The sequence below is a fragment of the Rhinolophus ferrumequinum genome, chromosome 6 (genome assembly GCF_004115265.2).
Source record: "Rhinolophus ferrumequinum isolate MPI-CBG mRhiFer1 chromosome 6, mRhiFer1_v1.p, whole genome shotgun sequence".
NCBI lineage: Eukaryota > Metazoa > Chordata > Mammalia > Chiroptera > Rhinolophidae > Rhinolophus > Rhinolophus ferrumequinum.
In genome coordinates this window covers 31,602,959-31,623,139 of record NC_046289.1, presented here as the reverse complement: position 1 = coordinate 31,623,139, position 20,181 = coordinate 31,602,959, and the positions used below count along the sequence as shown (strand labels likewise).

General features: G+C 41.7%; 1 protein-coding gene across 4 annotated transcripts in view; it reads left to right on the top strand.

Moving 5' to 3' along the window:
• Positions 1 to 20,181, top strand: part of SYNE2 (spectrin repeat containing nuclear envelope protein 2) — a 287,952-nt gene that overhangs the window by 250,268 nt on the left and 17,503 nt on the right. For 3 of the 4 annotated variants that reach the window (XM_033106953.1, XM_033106954.1, XM_033106955.1), the window contains 4 exons: positions 1,182 to 1,337; positions 3,425 to 3,583; positions 4,301 to 4,467; positions 15,628 to 15,790. In XM_033106953.1, coding sequence (XP_032962844.1) covers positions 1,182 to 1,337; positions 3,425 to 3,583; positions 4,301 to 4,467; positions 15,628 to 15,790 — 645 coding nt within the window. Of the gene's footprint in view, positions 1 to 1,181; positions 1,338 to 3,424; positions 3,584 to 4,300; positions 4,468 to 10,180; positions 10,333 to 15,627; positions 15,791 to 20,181 lie in introns of those variants that run through there. The other variant, XM_033106956.1, reaches the window with a different exon arrangement.

Genomic DNA, 20,181 nt, shown 5'->3' with positions numbered 1-20,181 from the left:
AAGCCGGCAGCTCTGAGCAGGGAAACAGTGTATGAAGTTCAGTAACAGTTGCCTTACTGTCTCCTTCAGTTTTAAGTCGTGGAATGGTGTAGCTCTACTTAGGAGTTTGCCCCTGTATGTTATGTAGCTAATGAAGTGTTTCCATTGCAGAATCTGCTCTCATCCATTTTACTAGACTCATGAGGCCAAAACTAGGTAACAAAAACTTAAGGTAATGATCTCTGATAAAGATGTTATTCCTTAATCTCCATGAAACCTTTAAAAAGAATTCTCCAGACCATTTTATTAAACGTAAATTCTTGTTGGCAAGGTATGAAATCTTGCCACTGCAGCTTTTAGAACTCTGAAAAACAATCAGAATCAACACATTTTTATTGTTGTCACCCCTCAGCCATATTTCTGATATAAATAAAACAGTCTCTTCTTTCAGATTCCAATAGATTGAAGTGAACGGAGACCCTTCAAATGTGTGAAAGTATGAAGAATTATGATCACCACAAAAATACAGATTCTTGAGTGTTCTGGCTGTTTCCTTTTACCTCTCTTGTTGTGAAAGTAATTTTCTTGATTAAGTCTTAGAATTCAGAAAGCTTAAATTTGACAAATACTTCATTTAAAAAAAATAAATGTTTCCAGGGCTAAGGTAAATTTTCTGCTAACTAATCTCTGCCAATTATAAAGGAACAATTTATTTTTTTCTTTCATTTAACTTTCTTTTAGAAAGCCAAAATAATTCCCTTTGAACAATAGCTACTGTTTTATGATTGCCACAGTGGCAACAATGCATTTCTTAGGTGTTTTAAAAAATGGGAAATCACACTTTATACAATATTTATGTAAGTTTCAGAATTAAAAGCGGGCACGTGTGTGTTGCTTTCCTCTAAATAAAGGTAAATACCTACATGACTTTAAAACAGAACTAATTGTATAAAAATCTGAACTGCCTGAGGGAAGGAAAATAAAGGTAGAAAAGTTTTCTTTTGAGAAAAAGGTGGTGGTGAACTGGCCAATCATAACTGCAGACACTCTCCCTGGACTGTTTCTCATTTGGAAGGTCCCGCCCCCTTTCCTGGCCTCCCCTCCCCCAGAGTCCAATCAAAGGATTAGCCTACAGGTTTGGAAACAACAGCAGCTTGAGTTGAAGTTTTGGGGTTTTTTTTCCCCCTTGTGTTTAAATGCAGGAACTAGAGAAGTCGTTGGCTAACTGGACTCAGAACTTGAAAGAACTTCACACTATGAAGACCGACTTAGCCCAGCACGTTCTTGTGGAGGACGTGGTGGTTTTGAAGGAGCAAATAGAGCATTTGCACAGACAATGGGAGGATCTCTGCTTAAGAGTAAGTCAGTTAACTGCAGGGCACGGCTGTTCTGGAGTTTATTGAAATGTCCCCGAAGGCCAGACAAAGTAGAAAGGAGCTTAATTGCACTGAACCGGAGGCCCCTTTCAGTAGGAGCCCAGGCCGGCTGCTGTCCTTTGGATGGCAGCAACATGGTTTAGCAGATTTGACCCTTTGTTTCTCCAGCACTCAATGCTGGGACTTCACACATTTTTAATGAGCTTTTAAAAAAATTCCCTGGGAGGTGGGATGAATTGCAATTATGAGCTGCTGTGTGGGCCCTACTCTCTGTCTTGTGTAGATGACATGTACTAATCGGAATATTAGATTCAGGGAAGAGATCTGGTCCGGCCTTAGAGCAGAATCTCTGCAGCATCTCTTCTGTGCCCCACAACCAGCAGGAGTCATAGTGTTGCACAGGGGCATTTTATCTGAGAACTCTGCCTTCACCTGCAATCTGATGTTTATCTCAAGGAGCTGGTTTTTAAAACTCTTACCATAAATGATTAACTGCTATACTGAGTATCTCAGCCGCTCACTTCTACTTATTAAGAATTGGATTGTGGTTAGAGTATTCTACAGCATGTGTTTGTGACAGGATCAGGATGGAATTTAAAGGGTTCAGAAAGATCTTTGTTTTAAGAACATGTAGTTATAAGAAAAATAAATTCCTTAATCTCATTTTTTGTGACTTAAGAAGAGATGTATTTGAGTTGAAATTCAGACACTTTTGAAAGCATTTTAATACAAACATTTTTCCTTCTTGATTTTAGTATTTAGTATTCACAATGCACCTTACTTTTAAATGTCCTTTTAGAATTTTCATTCAAATTTTATATAAAAGAAAATATTTAGAAAATGTGAAAAGTATCCTAAACGTTAAGCAACAAAGACTGGGGCCCAGGTATTCCTAATTACCGTTATGAACCTTACCTGAATGACACTGTACAAAATGCCAGGATCTTTTAAAGCTAAGATAAATCGATGCCCTGAGGAACAGAAACACAAAACTTATTTTTTAGGGGATAGTTCTTTGTACCTTTTTAACACATTTGGCTGGGTGGGTGTACGAGCATTAGACATTTCTGCCTCTCATGAAAATAGCAGAGGGGTTTTTTGTACATACCAGGAAAACCTCTGGGAGTTAAACCTTAGTTTCCCCATCTGTAAAGTGGGGTGTTAGAGCTTTACCAAAAGAACTCTTAGCTACCCCTTTTAATTCTAAGATTCTAAAGATATTTAAGACTTTTATAAATTTAGAAAGTCTGATTTGCATTCTTTATATTTAGTGAAGTAATAAATTTGAACCCTGTAAGGAGGAAGACCTGTGCTGATACCAGTTTCGGGGTTGCTTATGTATAATGGAGCACTAGTATTTTGGGGTCAGCCTGCTTGCTGCAGACCAGTTTTTGGTCCCATTTCCATGATTTCTATCCAAAGCCATAGTACATTATGGGAAAGTGAATTAATGAGTGATGTGCATTGTTTTTTAAATCTTATTTTGCTTTGTTTTTGTTTTGAAATACAACACTAAAATATTTAAATGACATTAATTTTTGTGGTCCATTTGCTTACAAATGGTAAATTTTTATTGTAATTTTGTATTAGAATTTTTAAATTCAATAGGCGGGACATTGACCTTAAGTAGGTATAATGACTTCATCATTTTTAAAAAGGGAAAGGATTTGGATCATAAAGTTATAAATTAGCATGTAGCAAGTGGTCAAATGTGTAGTGAAAGAACAAGGAACAGAAGAAATTACAGTGATGCTTAATGTATTCATTTAACCTTTCCTGTTTCTAATTTTTAATATAACCTGATAATACTGGATAACACTGAATCGTTTTGTTCAGTTACAATTCAGGTACAATCTTTATTTTGTTGCTTTTTATGACATTTATCAAAGGAGTAAGAAACTTCTGATGATGTTAACCTTAGGAGTGTAAGAGGCAGAAACATAGTAATTTAATTCTATAGGGCTACTGATTAAAGTGAATGAAATTCGTAGTCCTTTTGATGGGGGGAAGGGAAAGGCAACATTTTCCTTCCTGCCTGTACTCAGCTGCCAAATACATTTTGTTTCCAGGTGGCTATACGCAAACAGGAGATTGAAGACAGACTCAATTCATGGATTGTGTTCAATGAAAAAAATAAAGAGTTGTGTGCATGGCTGGTGCAGATGGAAAACAAAGTTCTACAAACAGCAGATATTAGTATTGAAGAAATGATTGAAAAGTTACAGAAGGTAAGCAGAAGTACCCAGATGGGTGCAGTTATGACCACAGATTTGTTTGACTTCCTTACTCCTTACTCAAACCAGCATGTTATAGGTATGTTTCCAATAATAGAAATTTGAAGGAACTATTTCTGTTCCTTCTCAGGGAAGAGCTAGTAAGTGAGGGTTCCAGAGAGAAGGGAAGGCTGGGGCCATTCCAGGTGGGTATGGTGCTGTGTACTGAGGGGAGTTCCTTTCTCTCAGGAAGTCTGGCCAGAGAAGGGGTCCCCATCTCCTTAAGCATCAGTTCACACCCCAAGTGAGTTGTGGCTTCTCTAGTTGTTCCTGTGAAGGAGCTCCCCTTGTCAAATGGTCACTAATTCCCACAGGGGAAGGTAGAAAGAACATTCTGACCACTCAGTTAAACCTCGGGAAAACTCTTCCTGACGTTAGGCTAATTTAGTTATACTCAGTCATCTTCAACTCCCAAGTAGATTAGATTAGAAGAAATCTGTGAGGGAGAACCAGGGCTGCTGAATTAAGAAAGTAACTACTGCCTTACGTATTGCACATATGCTGAGTGGGCATGGTTTGACTTGTTAGCTACTCGCTGCACAGTTGTAGTAACAGGTATGAGAAGGTTTTCAATTTTTAAGAAAGTTTCGAGAGGCAACTGTGTGCTTGTGCCTGGCAAAGAAATGAATTTTGGGTGGTAATTGAAGCTTTGTGTTTTGGTGCCTTTGCCAGGACTGCATGGAAGAAATAAACGTGTTCAGTGAAAACAAGTTACAGTTAAAGCAAATGGGTGACCAGTTGATCAAGGCCAGCAAGACGACAAGAGCAGCTGAAATTGATGACAAGCTCAGCAAAATTAACGACCGCTGGCAGCATCTTTTTGATGTCATTGGATCAAGGTAAGATTCCTACTCGCCAGGTATAGTGGTTCCTCCCCACAGATCTCAAAACTGAGTCCAGTCGTCCTTTAAAGAAATCCAGCAGTTTTATAAACTTACAGATAAAGGCAACGTTGGGTAAAAATGAGTGGAAATTCCCCTATCAACAATACAGAGAGATTATATTTTAGTATATCCCACTTGAATAATTTTTTTCTGTCGCTTAAAGTTTCACATGAATGAGATTGGGTTTAAGCAAGAGTTAGAAACTTATTTTGAAAAGAGATCCTTGAGGAGGTATTATTTAGAAATTCTAACTCTGCGTTAGGACTCGGGTGTCCCTCAGTTGAAATCATGCCTGCCTGTCCCTGCTTGTATGTGGTAAATGCAGGTAGGTCAGGGCAGAGGCCTGATTTCTAGATCTGGTCTGCAGGTCCCCAACTGCCTCCACTTCGGGGGTTTGGCACACTTGAGGCAGAGATCCTCTGGGTGTGCCGGGTGTGCCAGGTGTCCAGTGGGCGTCTGGTCCTAAGGTGTGTGGACTTAAGAGGCACAGCTGCGGCTACACATCAAATCTGTGTTCTCTCGTGCAACCTTAGCAGAAACAAGATTGGCAGTTTCATCTCCCCTCACAAAATGATGATGGTGATAACACGCAAAGCATTTAAACGTTTTCTGTTTTCAAATTCTCTCTCCAAAGAGAGACCCCAACTAAAGTGTTTGTTTTTATTTTTTAACTGCCGCCTGGCGTACAAAAAACATGGGCTGAGCCAGTCTTTTATGTTTTGAACACACCTATAATGTGGAATATACAAGAGAACCTGTAAAATGAATGAAGTATTGGGAGTAATGAAAATAATGTATAATAATTATTGGCATTGAATGATGTGGCATGTCCTTTACCTCATTGTTTACTGTAAACCATAAGCAAACCTGATCCTTCAGCAAAGGCACCAGCTAAGTGCTAGGAGAATTGCAGACAGGAAGTAAGATGAGTCAGTTACATTCATGAGAGCAGACATCTGAGCAGCTGTAAAGCCAAGTGGTTTGAGGGCTCAGATCTCATCTTCCTAGAGAGGGGGAGGGGATTAGGAAGAGCCCCACAGAGGAGTGGTGCTCCCTGATGGTCCTGAACGAGGGCCTGGGATTCTTGAGTGTTAGTGGGTGGTGGCAAAGACAAATGTATGTTGTGAGTGCAAAGATATGTAAAGCAGTTGGAAGATGTTCAGAAAATGACAAATGGCATGGGAGATGAAGCTCCAAAGGTAGGTTGGAGCAGAGTCTTAGAAGACCTTAAATCTCAACTTGAGACTTGACGTCCTATGAAGTCTGAGTCATTCGTGGTTTTTGAGCAACAGAGGGTTTGCTGAAGACAAATCTTAGGGTGACTTGGCTGGCAGCATCCTTTGGATGTCACTGGATCAAGGTAAGTAGGAATCACCCAGAAGTGATTCCTACTCGCTAGGTACAGTGGTCCCTCACCACAGATCTAGAAACTGAACCCAGTCTTCCTTTAAAATAATCCATCAGTTTTATAAACTTAGAGATAAAGGCTGAATTCAACTTCTCTCTACTACCTGTTGAAAACAAATCCATGGAAATCCATGGTTGTAATCCAAGCAAGGATTAAGAGCGCAGGTTTTGAGCCCATCCTGACTTTACTACTTACTCATCGTGGAAACTTGAGTAGTGATTTAATCTTTCTAAGACCTCAGTTTCCAAATCTGCATCATGTCCCTAAAGCACTGTTGACATCAGAGGCCACAGTGAGGATAAATGGCCTGTGTCTCACATGTGGCACAGGACCAGCGTGTGGGAGCCAGCATTTATTGAGTGGTTATTATCATTGTTTTTCCCTAAGAAGACTCTAAGTAGCATGTTTGTTGAATGGAAGAGGATTCTCAGTTGTGTCTAATGGTGCGAGGTCTTTCCTCCATGAGACCAGTGTATTTGACTATCTTATTTCCAGCATTTAGAACAGTGCTTCAGAAATTTTTTGAAATGAATGGACATTTTGGTGCATAATAAAATGATTCGTTCCTGTTGGGTGAATTGTGTCTAGTTTGTCTTTGTTGACATCATCTTTATATCCTAAGTCTTCTTGGGCACCTGGCACTAATCAAGGGCATGTGGTGACATCGTACCTGTTCATAGATCATTCAGGAGAAAGTCTAGATCTTTGCTTCCTAAAGACTAGAGGGACAGTCCATTCTTATTCATGCTTTCTTCTATCATTTCAGGGTCTAATAGGCTGTTTGCTTTCCTCCCTCCTCTCTGGTTGCTATCTTCAGCCAATGCTTTGTTGAAAAAGAGAGAAAAAAACAGATGAGATTTCAGTGTCTTTTTGGAAGGAGCAATTGGCAAAATAAGGAGTTGAAGTAATAGCAAATATATTGTCTACCAGCTGTATTCTTTTTTTTTTTTTAACTTTTATTTATTTAAGTGTGTTTTTCCAAGACCCATCGGCTCCAAGTCAAGTAGTTGTTTCAATTTATTTGTGGAGGGCGCAGCTCACAGCGGCCCATGTGGGGATCGAACCAGGAAACTTGTTAAGAGCTCCGCTCTCTAACCAACTGAGCTAACTGGCCACCCTGTATTCTTAACAGTATGATTGCACTTAATCTTCATTGTAGTTCTGAAAGATGGGTACCATTGTCCCATTTTACAGATGACAAAATGGAGGCATTAAAGTTGAATAACTTGCCCACAGTTACACAACACAGCCAACAGGCGTGCAACCAGGATTTCAACTCAGGCAGTTGTGTTGGCTCCATGTTACCCTAGACCCTTCTAGTTTGTTACACTCCAATGAGTAGAACCAAATATTGAGAACTAAATCCCTTCAAAACTGAGGGACTAGGGAGGAAATAAAGCAAAGGCCAGGCTGAGGCAGATGACTGAGAGTTTAGGAAACTCCTAATTGAGTTTACCCTTCAGGTGAATCTGTGGCTTGAGGCAGCAAGCTTGGACCTGCCTTAAATCGCCCTCAGGTAGAATTAGTTCCATGTCTGATCTCTGACACTGGTCATATCATTATCAGGGAACAGGGAGGTAAGGCACAGACTGCAGAATTTCGGTTTGAATAGCACCAACCAGAACCTGCAGCCCTGAATTCTAGATACCTTTTACCCTTTTCTGTCCTGCTCACGGTACTGTGCTGCTTCACGCCTAAGGGAGGGGACAACATCTCTTGCTGAAAATGACAAGATTTGGAGGCAGATCCTACACAGGTGCCCAGACTCATGACTTCAAGATTTTAACTACAAGCCTTTAACTTCAAAGTTTGGAAAGGTATTCAGAAATCTAAGACTGTAATTAATCAGGTTTAATTCACTGGAAAAAAAAAAAAGGCCTGTTGTTTTGGAACATTGCAGCTCAGAGAGGGTAAATAACTGACCCAACGGCAGAAGTGATTCTGTCAGGACGGGGATGGAGCCAACATCTGTCTGTCCCACTGCACCATGCATGGAAAGAGAACTTGGCTCCTTTGAGATGCTGGGTTTTCAAGGTAGCTTATTGGAATTTTTCTAAAATGTAGAACTCAATGTAGAATTCACCGTTTACTCTAGAGCACTGGTTCGTGAGCCTGGAGAGCTCATGAAGATATGGGTGCTGGACCCCTCTCGCAGAGCTTCTGATTCCGTAGGTCTGGGTGGGGCTGAGAATGTGCACTTACTTCTAACAAGTGCCCAGGTATTGCCAGTGGTACAGGTCTGGGAACACAAAGCTAGAGAGAGCAGCTGGGTGAAGTGACATGGTGCCACAGCAGGAGTTAGAACTCCTAAGCCTGCCACTGACTGTGAGCAAGTCTTACAGCCTTTTGGCAGCTGTTTTTAAAGACTCTTTCTAGCAGCATGTGAGAATAATCTAGTCAAAGCTTTCTGTGCCTAAAACGGATGAGACAGCTAAACACAAAGGACGTAACCCAGAATGTGTACATTGGTTACTTGTTGGTGTTGTCGTCATTGATGATATTAATTTTATTTTTTGCATATCTGAATTTCCTAAATGTTCATTGTAGAAAAAAGGACATGGGGCTTTTTTTCTTTTAAAAAAATATCCTGAATGTTGTTACCTTTGTCCTAATTTCATCAGCAGAGTTGGCATCCTTAAGCCAATGTTTTGAAGGAGGGACTTATACTACCACAGGGTCCCTTCCTAGTTAGACTCGGTTGTCTCTTGCTATCAAAAGGGCCTATTCTGTGAAAAAGCTTTTTAACTAAACATAATTTTCACATTTCACCTACCAACGTGAAAAGCCCACCTACTTTATAATAGTAGCAATTAAAATGTTGTCATTTAAACTCAGCAGCTATTACCATGGCAACTATGTGTTAAGATTGTTTCTTCATTTCTTGCAAAATGGGCAGGGAGATGTGTGCCTTTTTAAACTGATAAAGTTTTTCGTTACTCTCCCTTTATCTGTATTTTCTCAAGGTTATTTTGGAAGACCAAACAATGCTGCTAGTCATAAAGTTGACTTACTCTGCTCTCAGCAGATTGCCTGATCCAGTGGGACTGGAAGGATTTAGAGATTTTAGCACAGGGGGAGCCAGATAGCAGGTCAGCCTCCCTCCTTTCCTTTTTTCTTCCTATCAGCCCCATCATTCCCCCTCTGGAACAGGTGGCTGCTGCTCCTGGACCCTGGAGAAATGCCCTCCTGAGGGTCGGGGCACTTCCTCAAGGACACAGCAGCCATCATTGATTGGGTCAGTGGATAATCAGTAGCCTGATGTCCAGCGTCAGATAGGTCCACTGCACTGAGCGTTGCAGGAGCCTATGTAGCAGGTCCCAGGGACAGCCGAGCATGTAGACACAAGGCAGATGCTTCTTTTGAGCAGAACTGTTTCCACATCTGCACTCCTAATTTCACTGATCTAGAATGTGCTCACTGTGTTTCAAGGTGGGGATGTAACAGTGACTCAGTGTTGGGCTTTAGGGGCCCGTGAGAAATCATTGATATTGTTGAGTCTCAAAATAAGGCTGGCACTGAGCCTCAAAGGGGCTGGACACAAACCAAGGTTCTCCAGTAAGCGGAGCCTCTCAGAATCACGCAGAGAACCGCGGTTAGGGATGTGGACGAACTTTTATATACTCACGGTACGGTCAATCCTAGCAGGAGCTAGCAAGGAAAATTGCAAAATTTCATCCTTGTTCTGCAAACTCTTGAACTCCATTTGTATTACAAGATAGAATTTTTTCTGCAAAAAGCAAAGGAATGGACAAAATGAACTCTGCCCTTTCTAAGCCAGGATGCACAGGACTAAAAAGGCAGGGCGGAACTACCCACCCCTTTTCCCCCCAGGGAAATTTCTTCTTTAAAAGAGGACTTGAGGAAGGCATTCCTGTTGGACTCAGGAGCTTCAGATTTCACCATTTCTTTAAAACCTGAAACAGAGAAATTTAATTTGACGAGAACAGTAATCCTTTTGCCCGCACCCCAATCTAAAATGTTTCTTTCCTTGGTTTATAGCACTTCATAAATAACCCATAGCCAAGATAACACTGACTTTCTTTCCCCCGCATTGTAATCCTGTAGTGTCAGAACAAAGACTGTGTGTGTGTGTGTGTGTGTGTGTGTGTGTGTGTGTATGTGTGTAAAGAGCCAGAGATATTGTTTATTGGAAGGGAGAAAACAGATTAAAAATTGCAGTTAGCAGCGAAGCAGGTCTCTTCCTTTCCTATCGGCATTGCTTTGTGGCTGTGAGGGAGCGGAGCCCAAGAGCCCACGGGAGCCTGCAGGAGGGCGGCCTGTGGAAGATGCTGAACCAGTGAATGGAGAGGCCTGCCGGCGGGGGGAGGGGCTGCCTCGTCCCCGGAGGTGGAGGTGCAGCCGGGAACTTGGAGCTCTTGCTAAACATCAGGAATGATTTTTTCTCATCAACAGTAAGTGCCGTTTCAGTCATCAGCTCTGCCTATGGCCGACAGGCAGCTGCTGTCTCTGTGTATCTTGCTCTCTAGCTCTCTCATTTTGGTTACAATAGAAATTGCGGGTGAGATGGTGGCGGTGGAGTGTGTGTGCTCAGCCATCGGGGGATGGGTTCTTTCCCAGTGTCAGCATGTGTGTGGTGTCTGCAGCCAGCCTTTGACAGGCAGGGAAGAGACGTGATTACGCTGTGTGCAAAATGGAAGTCCTCCGGCGACATAAATGCTTCAAAGAGGCAATTAGCTCAAATGTATTGTAATGTCCGTGACCCCACACCAGGGCTTCAAGATCTTGGAGTAATTGATTTACTATAAAGGTGTTTAGTCATTTTAAAAAGATGCAGTTGTACAGAATTTGTACAGAGTTTTTAGCAACTGACAGCTGTCCGCACAGGTCTGAGCATCTGTTTCAGGACAAATTCAGATCCTTCAACCATCCCAGTTTATTTTAAGTTATAGCATCCACTTTGGCATCGGAATTGTTTTAACTTGCGCTGATCTAGGCCCTTTATAGTTTAACTGTAAACCTTTTAGCATGTGGAGAATAGGACTGAAGTGTAAATTATCCCATATACATGAATTTGATATTTAAAGCCTCCATCACACATTGTAAAATATAGGTCTGACATGTAGAATGATACAAACCGGGCTTGATTTTGTTAGTTTTAGGAGGACAGGGTTCTTAAGTATTATATTCTGATCTATCGCTAGTTAAGATAAATGAAAAACTGTTTGCCTCGATTATTTTCTGTATTTCTACCCACAGTCCCCACAAGAGAACGTCTAATTTGTAGCTACTCTTAGGTCAAATTCTCATCTTGTTTGGTTCCATATAAAATAGGCCACGCGGGGAAAAACTTCCCCTTTGCACCTAAATATTTTGTTTTTCCAATCCTCGGAACTGGAATTCGGCTCAGGAATTCATGCTCATTTTTTTCTGGAGAAATAGGATTTGTTGAAATGTGTGCGTGAACACTGTCTGTTGGGTGCACCTGGTGAAACGTGGTCAAGTGCAGAGGTGGCGAGCATATATGACCTGCCTCGGTGGTGGACCTAATGCAGTGCTGTGGCTGCATTCTGGTTTCTGAATGGGATGGGTTTCCTATCTCCAGTATTAACTCAAGATTTAAACATTTTTAAGAGCAGTGTCAACGAGGCCTAACATGGAGGTTGGCTGTCTGGGTTGGCAAATGACATGTACATCCTGACCTGGGAAAGGTGATAATTAGATCTCATTGTCTGTACAGAACAGAAAGACACAAACCCAGCCGTACATCGGATGGTTCCTGGAGTAAGCTGTAACACGATTATCTGGGGAACAACATTTGTTTCTATCACGGCACAGTTTTGGATGTTACGCCTTCAGTCAGAAGTTGAGACAGAGAAGCATGTTAAGTCCTAACTAGGGGAATGTTTTGTAGCTTTTTGGCGACCTTCTTTTCTTTCCCTCGCACCTTCCCTCCTCCTCAATTTGCCCTGAGCATGTGTATAATTCGTGGGCTTGTCTGTCAGTCCTTCACTTGCCGGATATGGAACCAAGGTTTAGGAACATGTGTGCCTCCTAGTGTGGCAGCACATTGTTTTGTTTCGTGGCAAGATGGCTTGGAGGTGCTCTGATCTTTAGTGTATAACATGGCCACCTCTTTATAGAAAAGACAAATTTGAAGGTATAAGTGAACATCATTTACTCATTCAGAAGATATTGAGTACCTCCTATCTCGTATTATAATGTCTAAATTAGATCATTACCTCTTTGGGAATAAGACCTATTTTCAAATATCTTCAATCCTCAGGATTTGCACAGGCCCCAAGACAAAGCAAATGGTTAAATGTTTATTGAAAGGAAATCATGGAAGGTCAAACATGGGCACCCAAAATGCAGCACTTGGTGGACGGGCTCCTACCCCCTAGTGTATCCTGGAGACATGAATCAAGACTTCTGATCATGTTCCCTGACAGCAGTGAAAACCATCCTGTACCCCCAATATGTGCACATTAGCATAAGCAGGTGTATATGCAATGCCGTGAAAAAAGTGCTTAAGACATTGCAGCTCCAGATCAGGCTGCTGGGGTTGGAATCCTGCCTCTGCTACTTAATGACCATGTGATTGGGGCGAGTTATTTAATCTCAGTGCCTCTGTTGCTTCATCTGTTAAGTGGGGATACTAATAGTGCCCCCATAGCATTTGTGAGGATTAATGAGTTGCATGGATGCACAACAGGCCTGACACATGTTTTATAGAAGTCCCATTTTAGTAATGAAGTTTGTAAATTATAAAGCATACCCAATGTAGAAATTTAAGAAAGAATGGGCTAACAATAGAAAGTCGAATATTTTATTCCCACACACCACTGGTTTGTCTTGAGCCCTCCATGTTGGATACCACTGGCTTAGAGTACCGTGGTCCTGGGGAAGCCACGCAAGTAATTCCACCTTCTTCCGCATACTGTCCCCTCTGCTGATTGCATACTTCACCCCACAATTAACAGGATTCAAGATCACTGCATCTTTATATTTTTTGCACCCACATGATGTTGTTGTTTATTAGCTCCCTTCATTTAAAAACTTGCGTTCAGCCCTCTTCTTTTCAAAATGAAGAGGCCGGGATCCATAGGATGAGATAGGGTCAGGTGCTGGATGAAGCAGTGGGAGCTGCCATTCCGGGAGGAAAGCAGAGGCTGCTGGGCCTGAGCTCCTCTCTCTATCTAGCGGGGAGCTCTCAGCGCCTTCCAGGAGGCTAGCCCCTTGCAAACTGTGTGGAAGACTCCTTGTCCCATGGAGCCTGCGGTTCCCAGCTGCTCTGGCATTGGTGTGTTCTTTCTGGTCCCTCGGCAGTCAGGGAAGTAAGACATTGGGGTGAGGAGGGTGTACTTCTAAAGCCACAGGAGCAAAGGAGTGAACTAGGTTACAGCTGCATCCAGGCCTGACCCCGGATTCTTTTACTTTCTTATTAATAAATCATCTGTTGCTTAGAAGGGAATTCCACCTTCTGGTGTTTGCAGTAAGAACATACTTTGGAAAACATACCCCCTTGAAAATCATCATGTCCATAATTTCTGGGCATTTGTCTCCGTTAGGCACTGTGCCAAATGCCTTTCATGTGTTTGTATCTCATTCAACCCTCTCAGCCATCCAGTGAAGGAAGGTACTGACTACTGTTGACACTGTTTTACAGATGAGATTAAACAGAGCCAGGATTCAAACCCAGGCCCAGACCAAAAAGTCTGTGTTCTTCACCCCCAGACTCCACAGCCTACTTCTAAGCCTGCCGACCTCGTGGCAATGTTGAGAATGAAATATTAATGAAAGGACTTTGTGAGGTCCAATGTCATATAAATGGGGCATTATTGTAGCGTTGTGTAACGCCAGTCAGTAGTAACAAGAGCTAATATTCTGTTGAGCAGTTTTACTCTGTGCCAGAGGCTTTACGTGTATCCTTTTGTTTCTGTCTCACAACCACCTGCAAGATGGATAATTTTGCAGATGACAATGAAACTGGGAGTCAGGAAAGTTAGGTTTCTTGCAGGGGTGCACAGCTCATAGATTATAAATGGGACTTAGAGACCCAGGTCTACTCACCTGCAAAGTTCTGGCATTAACTTCCCCCGGATGCTACCACCTTTCTGAAGCTGGAGGGACGTCAGAGGCCTACTACAGATGAGGGGGCTTGCGGTAAAAGGATTTTATCATAAAACTAGCTGATAATAGAGCTGAAGCTAGAAATCCCAGTGTTGATTTGGTCAATTGTAGGATGCAAAAAAAAAATTAAAACACATACATACAACTCTGTGGTCTACTTAAATAGCTTGTAGTGGAAGTCTTATACACATGTATTCATTCAATAAAGGTTTATTGACAGCTCCTGCCCTCCAGGTAGTGTGGGAGGTGCTGTGCATGCAGAGGGAGCAAGTCTCCTGCAGCGTGTGATGGGTACACAGTGAATGAAGGGTGGGGCACAACACAGAGCTGGAGGGTCCGGGCACTGCAGGAGCACATGGACAAGGTGCAGTGGTAGACACTCCAGAAGGGAAGAGTGCAGGGCTGGAGGCGGAGGCCACTGACCGCTTGAGGACCTGAAAAGTCGGGATTAAATTGTATGTCAGGGAAGGGTGAGGACTGCGGAAGGGTTTAAGTGTGGATCACTTACCACCTGGAATGTATATTTCGGCTATAGAACCGAAGGTGGGTAGAAAGGCAAGGAGGGTGGTAGGAAGTTGTTCACATGCAGTCAAGGAAGACATGGTGGTAGGGAGCGCAGTGAGCTTCCTGCGTGTTAGGGTCAGTGCCCCAGTTTTTCTTCCTAGTGCCATGGGGTGGAGTGCTGACCGCACCTCGTAACATGAGTATTGATAAGTGGGAAATTTTCCATTACAGCCATTACTTCAGGTCTCTGGAATTCACTAAAAACCCCACAGACCTTCAGAGCAAGCCCTCAATCACTCTGAGACTTTCATGAAATCAGTTCACGGAAGCATTTTATTTCAGGATCTGTGTTAAGATTGTTTTCCACCTGTGTCTTAGCACCTGTGTCAGTTTTCCTTCGCGGTATGTTGACGTACCAGTGAGCTCACCAGATATACTGACGCCATGTGGGTTTGTTCAGATCCACTGCGTGCCAGATCGGGCAGATCGGTGAGGTAGATGGATTTAGAACTGTGCTTGCAAATTGTCTTTTTGGCTGACAGGGCTGCCCCGTGTGGGCTGATCTATGTGTGCAGCACCCGCAACCCCTCAGACTGGACGTGGTGGGGTTTGGCGCATGTGCTGTGCTTGCTTAGGAGGAAGATCCCATGAGAGGTTTCCTGGGCCAAAGGCCACCACGTGAGCGGCGTGTAACATCTTCACCCCACAGGGAAGCTCACTGGCTGCTGCGGTCTTGGGCATACCCAAGGCAGAAACAGGGCACAAGCCAGGCGTGGTTATATCACCTAGAAAGAAAGAAATGGCGTCTCAGCTGCCTTCTGGAGCCCCAGAAAGATGGACTGGGCCTCAGGGGATCCCACTCTGGGAATGATAGGACTTCATATTTGCTTGGGTGGATTAACTCTTAGTCCACTTGAAAATCATCCAGAACAGCAATTTTGTAAAGTGTCACCTATTCTGTGAAAATTCATATCTAGGGAGAGTTGTTCCCCCTATAAAATCAATGACCAGCGTAGGTTGCGTTTTACCCAACACAACCCTTATTGGTGCATTCTCACCACTAAACATTGCACTTTTGTTTCCACCTCTTTTTTTCCTGCACATATGTTTAGGGTGAAGAAGCTGAAGGAGACCTTTGCGTTTATTCAGCAGTTAGACAAAAACATGAGCAACCTCCGCACCTGGTTGGCTCGAATTGAGTCAGAGCTTTCTAAACCCGTTGTGTATGACGTCTGTGACGATCAAGAGATCCAGAAGAGGCTCGCCGAGCAGCAGGTGGGGACATGATAAATGAGCTTTTATAAAGTATAGGCGTTCACCATACCTGCTGACTCACATTGGCTGTGTGTTGGAGCATGTTCACGTTTCATAATAACCGTTGGTTTTTTCCAGAGAAAACTGACCGCCTGTCCATGTTCCCGGATGGGTGAGGCATTCATCTCAAGTTTCTACCATCATTCACACAGCTGTTTTTGAAATACTTTGAATGATGTTTAAGATGCAGACCTTAATCTTAGTGGCAAATGAGATTTTTTATTTTGGTTTTTTTGGGTGTTTTTTTTTTAACTTTGATCTTTGTTTTGTTTTTGTTAATATAGTTTTGGAAAGCAACGAATTGAAAGAAAAGTAATTTTTCTGACCAACGAAGGTTTTCATGGGATAATACTCTGTGTCTCTGATAGAGTTTAAAAAATAAAAATCTAACAAAAAGTGTAGTAAGGAGCAAGCTTGGGCCCATAGCTTAGGAAGCCTCTCCTGCAGTGCTCTCTGCATTTCTGTCATTAGTTATATACCCTCTGAGCCAACGCTGGAAATTCAAACCCTGTTTGAAAACCACCGAGTCGGGCCAGTGTTTATCATCACACTAACCTGGTGGGTGCTTTGTGATATCACTGGCTTATCAAATCCACTTCCCTGCCCTATATGGGCTCGCATGCACATGCTCATTCTCGTACGCAGTATGTGAGCTTGTCTTTATTGTTAAAATAGGTACGTTTATGTGATTCCTTCAGTAGCTTTCCTTCACCTCTGTTTTTCTCAGACCCGTGAGCAGATTCTATTTTGACCATATGAGCAATATGGTTGTCATCAAGTTCTCACACTCAGATCTGTTTTCTTCACATTAACTCCAAAGCTGTGGTGCTTATTGTCTGAGGAGATTCACCAGCTGCTTAGAGACAGAGTCGGGCTGAATCTTCTTCACCAGATTCAGGGCAGAGGCCTCCCCTTGATGATAAATTCTCTGGAGTTTAGGTCCTTTTAATGGTAATAAGTGACATCTCATGCTACCATGAGCTAAGTATTTGATATTTCTCTTGACTTAGATTTTATTCAATCTATTAACTATTATAGTTTAAATTATGCCTAGTCTTTCATTTTCAAATCAATATGATTTAGCGATGCTGCAAAGTAAAAATAACTGGTTTTCCCACTTAGCCTCAAAAACTTAAATATGTCTTTTTCATTGAGGTCATCTAAATTCTGCTTTTGCTTTGTGGACAACCGAATATTAACGTAAGAACTGTTAATGGACACTGCAGAGACTCCATTGCTCTTCTCAGTGTAGTCAGATATTAAATGGTATCAGCTTTACTTACACGTTTGATCCACCAGGATGAATTTCTTGAACAGTCTCTTAATAGATAAGGCCTTGCAGATAATCAGTTACCCTGAGTAGTGAGTTTTTTTTCAGGAAAATAGTACAGAAGCTTACAACGTTGTTTCTCTTAAAGAATGACTGGATGATGGCAGAGACTAATGTGTGTTAATGTTTTATAAATCTGAAGTGTGACAAAACATCACTAAATTGCAGGAAATTTATTCCTAAAAGCATACAATTTGGAGCAGCTGCCACTCTCTTGACCTTGTTTATTCCTGTACTGAAATGGTACATCATTTCAATTTGGTTGATTTGAAGGTTCCTGCTTTATAAAATGCAGAATCACCATCATGGAATTCTTATCCTTTGGTTGCCAAAAAAAAAAAAAACAACGCAGATGGACTTTACCATTACTGTAAAGAAGTTAAATGTTGTATTAGTTTTCTTCGGCTGCTATAACAAAGTACCACAAATTTAGCATCTTAACACAAATTTATTATCTTATAATTCTGGTCAGAAATCTGACACAGGGCTAAGATCAAGGTGTCAGCAGGGCTGAGCTCCATTATAGGGGCCCTAGGGAAGGAAGAACCCATTTCATTGCCATTTCCAGCTTCTAGAGGCCTCCCTCCCTCATTTCTTAGCTCATGGACCCTTCCCATCTTCAAAGCCAGCAAATTGCATCTCTCTGTGCCTTTCTTCCACAGTCACTTCTCCCTCTTACACTTTTAAGGACCCTTGGGATTATATTGGGCCCACCCAGATAAGTCAGGATAATCTCCCTATTTTAAGGTCAGCTAATTTGCACCCTTAATTCTCCTTTGCCTGGAACCTAGCATATTCACAGGTTCTGGAGATAAGAACATGGACATCTTTGGCATGGGATTGTGGGGGTGGGGCAATATTTTGCATACCACTGATGTCCTAAGGAAGCTTTTATTATTTTTGTTTAAAAAAAAATTTACTATGTGTTTATTATACTAAGCCCAAGCCTTAAATGTTCCATTTCAAAAACACTAAAAACAGACATGTATCACACTCAAGAAATATGCGTGGACCATTTTAAAAAACCACACCTGTGTTTCTGTCACTAATTAAATATAATAAATTGCTTGATTGCCTCCAGAAATAAAACCCAAACACTTCGGATCACATAGTACTGCCTTTTGTGAAAGCTCTTGGCCCCCCAAAATGATTAAGAGGTGTGATGTCCCTGGATCTTCATTGTAATGTCATTGGGGCTCTGGTGTGGGAGGGTCAGACTTTATATGAGTCCTTTTTGTTTCTCCTCTTTTATGTAGAATTCCTTTAGGTAATGTATTGTTATTCCTGTGGAATATGTCATCTTCAAAATGTAAAGGAAGTGCAACCTTTGTGACACTTTAAAATCAGGAACCACTTTTATTGAGTCTTCAGCATCACTCCTGTTTTCTTTGGTTTCCTGGCTCCCTGTGGAGTGCCAGATGGTGGCTTGAGGGGAACTGTTAGTTCCCCTCCATTCTGTAATTATCAATACTCAGCTTCACTGTCAGCCCCCTTAAACCACTCCCCAAGACCACCCTGATGGACTTGCTCCCCAAGCTCAACTACTCCCAAAGAGACATTTTGGAACCACCACAGGGTCCCACCCATGTGATTTTCTGCCCCCTCAGCCTGGTTTGCTTATTTTCCCCCTTTTATTTGTCTAGTTCTTCTGTGTACTCATTCTTCCTGGTTGCATTCTGGGCTCCGGTTTCATGTCTCCTCCCATCTCTTCTCACTGCCCCTGCCCTCCCAGCTCCAGTGCTCTGTGTCACCTGCTCAATAACAGAAACACAAACCAACTAGGAGCCTGTTTCCAGAACTGTTGGCAAAAGTCTTTCATATTGTTTTATGTTGTTTCTGAAGTCCACTTCTTTCGACTACATTTGAACAGTTTCTGAAATCTAATTATTGTGGAAACTCATGCCTACCAGTAGTAGGATTATTTCAGTTTGCAAAATGTCACTCGTCTAGCACTTACATGCTTTGCATTTTTAAGCATGGCCCACCACTTTGTTTTATTAGGTTGGTGCAAAAGTAATTGCGGTTGAAAAGGCTAAAAATAATTGCAAAAACCGCAATTACTTTTGCACCAAAACTAATATATTTTACAAGGTAATTAGTTCCTATGACAATATCAGTAGGCCATTCTGTGGTGGTTTAGATGTTTGTTTTGTAAATTTTGAAAGTTTTTTGGACTTTTTTTTAACCAAGATGTTGATAGTCTTTTATACATTATAGTAGAACTCAGTTCCTGTTATCATTCACCCTGTGTATTATTAATCAGTTTTCTTTAGCTGTTTTATTCAATATAAGCTGAATAAGTAATGTAGAATAATTGCAAAGAGTCTGTTAAAATACATGGCATTCATGTTTATCCATAGACTAGACTTTCTCGGTCCTTTGCAACCAGCTCCTACCCAAATAAAGCCAGGTGAGGTCAGGGGCAGGTACCATTCTTGAATTAAAATTGTCAGTATTACTCATTTAACACCACTGTTAGGATTCCTTATTTATTATTTCGACGAAGTTAAAAGGGATATTTATCAACATGGGTGAATTTTAGGAAAGCGTGTGGCAATTCTGTGAACCAGTAAGAATTCTTAAAACTGGAATTCTGCCGTAAACCTAATCATATTAAAGCTAATCCTCACACTGGTCCCAGGAAGATTTCTGCCATTGCAGCGTTTCAGACATTTGTCCTGGGCTGCAGAGCTTAAAAACTCCCCTTGCACATCTCTCTTCACAGGACATAAGGCATGACAAGCTAAAAACCACATTTTATTCTGAATATAGCTTTGAGGTGCTCATTTTTAAGCAGGATCTGTGTTAACTGCGTGATTTAAAATTCGGTTTGAGTGTTAGCATTTTATTCTTTCATATCCACTTGGGCACAGAATGATCCAAATTGCGCATTTATCAGAAGCAAAGTAAGAAAATATTAATCTTATCTAGTAATACAATAGTAGTAATCTCCAAAATTGTTCAATATTGAGGTGACCTGGGATGAACTTGACATTGCCTTTGTGTAGATAGTGGCAGACAC